The following is a 6,000-nucleotide window of genomic DNA, read 5'->3' as shown; positions in this document are numbered from 1 at the left end:
CTGATTATGTAACTCGACACCTGCCTACTCTGCACTTCCAACTTGCCCTTGTTCCAGACATGTACAGGTACAGGAAGAAGCTATGTAATATTAATAAGTGGTGCATCATCATCATCATCAACAACAACAACAGCAGACACCCATCATCGATGCATTTCTTGACATTAACCTAGACCATAACCAATATAATTCTCTCGTTCCTGTCCATTTTCCAACGCCCTAGCGCCTCCGAGAAAACATCGACAATAAAGAAGAAGGATGAGAAGAGGGACAGAAGAAGAGACCAGAACCAGCCAAAAACCCCTCTCCGCCTCGGTGACCCTTACTCAATCACTCTTGAGCATGCTATCGACCAGATCCCCGAGAGGACCCCAGTAGTCCCTCCCGCTGGCCAGGCTGTGTTCGTCGATGAACAAGACGTACTGCTTGAAGCTGGTGTTGAGGTGGGGTTCCAACCCGAGCTCGCGGATGACGGGGTAGTGGTGGCAGTAGATGTGCGCGTAGACGCGGTACATGCGCTTGAAGATTTGGCGGACCAGGGCAGGAAAGGACTTGGGAAACGGGACACCTGTTTTCGTTTTGCGCACGTGTCAGCACGTCCCCCCCCCCCTTCCCACCCGACTCTAGCACGCACAGGGGGTGAGGGATGAGCTTACCGATCTTGCTGGGGAGGACTTGCTCATTGTCAATGTTGGACTGGACCCAGGACATGAGCTGCTCAATGTATGCCGGGGCAGGCATCTTGGTAGGACGCTTGTAATTTTCGCTATCCTGCCAGAGGTATTCGAACCTGCGTCCCGTATCCTGTCAGCCATCATCTCCATTCCCTTGTTTCCTTGAGCGAGGGGTGATGCGATCGCGTACTCGTCCGTCGCCTTCATCTCCGGGCACGTTTGAGGGGAGCAGAACTCGGTGATGGCACCGTAGAGAAGGTTGATTTGGTTGTAAAAGTCGACCACTGCACGCGCACGCGCACACGCACACGCACACACAAGTCAGCCCTTCTTCTTTCGCACACTCTCGCACATCTGCCTCTCGAGGAGGACAGAAGGAGCACCCACTATTGACAGCCAACCATTCATTCTCGTCCTCCCCCTCAGGCAGCTTGACAACCTTCCTCAGACTCCCTCCGCCGAGCGTGACTTCAGCATACTGACGGAGCTGGTAGCTGGTAGAGCCGCCCTTGCCCATGCGCGGGCGAAACTGGTTCTTCGTGCGCTGGTTACTGTCCCCATCCAGCAGAGTTCTCGGGTTAGCAGCGGTCGCGACGGCGGCGGCGGTGGCAAGCACGGCGGGCGGAGGGGGGAGGATGCCATGGGCACTAGTGTGGTCCGTGTATATGGGTATGGGTAGGAGGGGACTGTAATCCTTCAATGTGGCGGCCAGGGACCGAGGATTCAGGTAGTTGAATGCAGAAGAGGCAGGCATAATTCTCGTGTTTAGGGGGTGAGGGCAGGGTAGGAGACCAACACTGTCGTCAAGAACTGATGAGCCATGCTGGGCAATTTCTGACTGCTATTGTACTAATAACGTTCGGTCCGGTTCGGTCGGTAGGGCGTGCAGAAGGCAAAGATGGGACTATAGTGCGATGCTGTTGACAACGAGAGCAAAGTAACAACCATGGGTTGAGGGCTGCTGTGCACATTCCATCCGTTAGCATGGCGATTGCAAGGAGGGGGGGGGGGAGACAATAGGTGCATGGTGGGGTGAATGGACGTGCCTTTGCGTGCCACAGGGGGGGGGGGGACACTAGAAGCGGTCGGTACCTGATTGTCTGCGCAGGCCGTCGACTCCGAGTTGTCGTTGGATGATGTTGTTGTTCGCTTCCAAAGGGGGGCGGTTGGGACAGTAAGAAGGTGGTATCGGTCGGTGATCGTGGAGCCAAGGGAACGGGGTCTGGCCTGACGAAGTACAGGTAGGCCTGTAGCTGCTGCCCTTGAGTTCGGGGTGGGTTTCGCCGTGTTTACCCTTCTGACCCGATTTGGTTTCCGTTGCTGGGCGCCCGCGCTCCGTGGCCATGTGTAGCGGGTACATGCCATCTACAGCCGCTTCATCCGCGCAGGGCAAGTAAATAAATATCCGCTACAGCGCATGACTCGCTCCTTCAGACATGCGTCGCGACGCCAGATACGCAAGTCTCATCGTGCAACGAACACGGTGGCAATCAGGACAATGAATGTTGAATTCCTGCTCCTCATCCCAGATCCGCTCCATACATGATGTAGCAGCAGTAGCAGCAGCGCCATATGCATATGGCGACCTGTCAGCAACCCTACCTTTGTTCTTCACCTCTACCTCTACAGTGACAGGCAAGCATACGAAGGAACCCAACTCGAAGACAAGCCCGTATGGCTTGGCAGTGTGCAACACTGGGAGGTGTCTGCGTCACCAACGTCCACGTCTTCCACCCCCACCACCGCTACCTCTGCCCCTCCCTCCACCTCGCCCCCAAACCCGCCCTCCACCCCCTCCACCTCTGCCTCCTCTGCCTCTCCGATTCCCTCCTCCCCTGCTCCTCGAAGGCTCCGGTCCGTTTGCTCTCCTCTCCGCACGCTCCTCAGGACTTGCGTCCCATAGGTTGTCCACTCCGAGCAGCCGGCAAAACGCAGAAGTCTGCGGGTTGGTGTACTCCTCGGGCTGATCGTCGACAATCTCAGCCGACCCACCCACGTGCGGCGGGGCCGTGACCTCAAAGTTCTCGGGGACGTCTAGCTTGCCGGCCTTGACGATATTCTCCTCGACCCACTGCCTCTCCGCATCGATCAGGGGCACGTACGCCTCCTCGCCCAGGTCCGGTGCCGTGGCGGCATTGGCGTCGCCAAACCTGAGGGACGAGTGGAAGACGCGACTGATGGCCAGCCACTCTGGGTCGTACTGTAGCCGGTAGCGGGGGCCTTCATCGCGCGGCGGGTATCGGGAGAGGGACTCCAGGTCGTGAGGCTGCACATCGCACAGCTGTAGGAAATGTCGGCCGGGTAGGCACTTGTCCAACGCCAAGAACCTGACGTCTCTGTTGGCGATGGTCTCCGGGACGGGTTGGCCCGGCGTCCTCTTGGGCACAGGCTTCCGAGGACGCTGGAAAGAGGCTGGTAGCTGTGCTCGTAGTTCCTCTGATACTTCGCTTGCTTCCACCGTCGGAGCTGCTGGCTCTGCTGACTCTTTTCCGTGGCCCCCGTCTCCGTTCACGACGGAAGCCTCTGCCGACGGCTTGCTGTTCTCATCGTCGTCATCGTCCATGTCGAGATCAATCTCGTCGGGGTTGGTATCCGCAGCCGCTGATGGCTGCTGCGGTATGGCTGGAACCTGCGCCGCGGCAACAGGCGCGGTCTCCTCCTGCTCCGACCGAACCTCGTCATAGTGTCGTAGCGCAGAGAACCTGACGTGCATGTGCGCCGAGAACCAATAGGGCGGCCGTAGCCTATCCATCACATACCTGGCTGCCACATTCCCTAGCGTGCCATCGATCGACTCCTGCTTGAAGAAGGGCTTCTTCCTGAACAGGCCCTCCGAGTCACCGTGGTACTCGATAGCCCGCGGCCAGTCGTGGCTCAGGCCGACGTCGACCTGCGTCCGGACGAGGAGCAGCTTGCGCACGTCCACCTCACGCACGTGGTAGAACGAGCGCACCTGGTCGTCGTTGAAGGGAAGACGCTCATAGTGCGGCTTTGAGTAGTCGAAGCCCTTCCAGATGCCCGACATACCCGCGATGCGGACGGGCCCCAGGCGCAGGACGTTGGCGGCGCCCATGTAGTAGATGTTGGGGGCCACCCAGCCGCCGTAGTACAGCTCCCACAGGTGCGCACTAGCCTCGTGGTTTCCCGCGATGAAGATGGTCAGGTAGGGGGCCTTAGCCGAGCCGGCGTAGTACTTGGGGAAGTCGCCTAGGTGGCGGTACTTGACCGGGCAGGCCATGACGCTGAGATCCGGGGCATTGCGAACAGCCTTGGGTGAGGGCTCTGGTCAGCTTACGAGACGACGGTGCAATCGGAAATCGGCAGCGGACGGGGTAAGGGGGGGGGGGGGGCAAAGAGATACCTGAAAATCGCCCCCGATTATGAGCAGGTCGACACCGTCCCATCCACGGACCTCGCACGACTTGGCGACAGAGGCGTAGATGGCGTCGAGAGTGCCATGTCCCTGGTAAAGCCTGCGCGTTAGTGAAAGAATATCACAGGTACAGGTGAGGGAACGAGAGTATGCGTACACAGCCTTCGACGGCAATGCGGACACCCTGTGCCTCGAAAGCGTTGGGGGCCATGTCGTGTCTTGGGTGATGGCGATGTCGTGGCACAGAATTTGTCGTGGCCGATGGATCTTAGTACGGAGTTGGTAGTCGGTTTTCATAGTGAAGACGGCAGTCTGGAACCACCCAAGTACGGATGGAACAACCTGCAACTCGAAGACAACACAGCAGGACAGGGACCATTGAAATATGCCGATCCATCTTTTAAGGATTTGATTATCTTCCTTGTTTGCTTTTCATCTCTCTTCAGCTATTTGCATGAGACTTCAATTCAGTCATTCATCCGCATGTATGGCTGGTAGCATCATGGCTGCCACTTCAGCATCATAACATACGGACGCCAGGAAGCGTTATACTAATAAATGCTAGTTCATGATACATATTACCATTTTCTTCTACACCGACGCCCGGAGACTCTTCTCTCCTGTCGAATCACCCCCATCACATATTACAAGCATGTGCCCCTGCAGAAAAAGCGAACACTCGATGCGTCAACTGAGCTACGCAGAGTGAGAGGGTGCTGCACAAAGTGCATCAATCTTCCACTTCTAATAGACGTTCGACCCACGGAGGAGTAAGGAGCAGAACGCATATGCTGAAATGGGGGAGCTGAAGAAGGCCCATCTAGTGGGGATTTCGTTTCATGTTTTCATATCTTTCGTTTCCCTTCACAGGCGGTTCAATGTTTCGTCCACGTACGAGATCACGCACATACGGGTGATGTGATACAGCGAGGCATAGACCGGATCTCATAGCAATAGTCCAAGTAATGGAGAAGCATAGTTTACTTTGTAGCAACACTGGTCCTGAACGATTGCGTTAGCAAGTGCTCTTCCTTTTCAGAAAGGATAAGGCTGGAACATACTGGTCCAGACCAAGGTAGTCCGCAGCGGCGAGCAGTTCCAAGCAGATCTCGACGGGGATGTCAATGTCGGGAACGTCGTCACTGTCTCTGTAGCGGTACCAGTAATGGAAGTACTCGACAACCTTGTCAAGGACCACGGCACTGTTGGACGGTTAGCCTTCCCCCCTTGACTGCACCGAGCATACATTTGTCCCAGGGTGGCCGTCGACCGAAGGGCTAGGAGTCAGATCAAGTGTAGTGTTGAATCAACCGAAACGCGCCGGAAATGGTGGGGTTTCGTCAAACGCGGCATAATCGCCCATCTCATCATCCAGCCTGTAGTGTCGGACAATGGTCAGGAAGACACCCTAAACCCTTTCTCACCTTATCTCTTGAAAGACGCATCGGGCAGTCTTGGCCTCGACAAAGCCGCTCCTCGGGTCAAGCATGCCCTTGATTATGGGGCTCACCATCGTCGCCTCGCGGAGAACCACAAACTCGAAGCCATCGCCCGCTACGAGCGTGACATATTTCGACTCCATCGTGCTGTGCGTGTCTTCCAGACCCGGTTCACGGAACCATCAAGCGCCTGCTTGTTCTTCTCAGCGGCCAAAAAAAAGGTGCCTCCTCTCCCGGATAGTGGTTCAGATACTCATCGACGAGGGAAGTCTTTATCTGAGGAAGAAACAGCCTTTGGCTGGGGACGATGCAGACGTGTGCGCGCGCAAGCGAGAAAGAGAGAGACGGAATCGAAACAAGAAGAAAGAAGGGAAACAGAAAAACCTTCGTTTCCGCCAAAGCGTGACCGATGAGCGTCGGTGCACGGGCCACATACGGAAGCCTAGCGGCTCCCCGTAGGCGGTGGAAATCAGGCCAATCAGGGTGGGTAGCGGCTGCCTATCTGAGGCTGTGA

At 56.5% G+C, this 6,000-nt stretch overlaps 3 protein-coding genes across 3 annotated transcripts; all 3 read right to left on the bottom strand.

Moving 5' to 3' along the window:
- Positions 1-326: 326 nt before the first annotated feature.
- GMORB2_5578 (uncharacterized protein) lies at positions 327-1,428 on the bottom strand (the record flags this gene model as incomplete). The annotated part of the gene is made up of 4 exons (XM_035467548.1): positions 327-568; positions 657-790; positions 865-958; positions 1,062-1,428. 4 exons carry the CDS (start codon positions 1,426-1,428, stop codon positions 327-329), a joined length of 837 nt encoding a protein of 278 aa, XP_035322514.1.
- A 957-nt stretch (positions 1,429-2,385) lies between these two features.
- GMORB2_5577 (lariat debranching enzyme) lies at positions 2,386-4,258 on the bottom strand (the record flags this gene model as incomplete). Its single annotated transcript, XM_035467547.1, has 3 exons — positions 2,386-3,942; positions 4,036-4,137; positions 4,205-4,258. 3 exons carry the CDS (start codon positions 4,256-4,258, stop codon positions 2,386-2,388), a joined length of 1,713 nt encoding a protein of 570 aa, XP_035322513.1.
- Positions 4,259-5,027: 769 nt separating this feature from the next.
- Positions 5,028-5,629, bottom strand: GMORB2_5576 (elongin-C; the record flags this gene model as incomplete). The annotated part of the gene is made up of 3 exons (XM_035467546.1): positions 5,028-5,049; positions 5,109-5,249; positions 5,472-5,629. The coding sequence occupies 3 exons, from the start codon at positions 5,627-5,629 to the stop codon at positions 5,028-5,030; spliced, it is 321 nt and encodes a 106-aa protein (XP_035322512.1).
- Positions 5,630-6,000: the final 371 nt, after the last annotated feature.

This window comes from Geosmithia morbida (genome assembly GCF_012550715.1).
Source record: "Geosmithia morbida isolate 1262 chromosome Unknown scaffold_4, whole genome shotgun sequence".
NCBI classification, from domain to species: Eukaryota; Fungi; Ascomycota; class Sordariomycetes; order Hypocreales; family Bionectriaceae; genus Geosmithia; species Geosmithia morbida.
The sequence above is the reverse complement of the archived record's forward strand: the minus strand, read 5'-3'. Positions and strand labels throughout refer to the sequence as shown.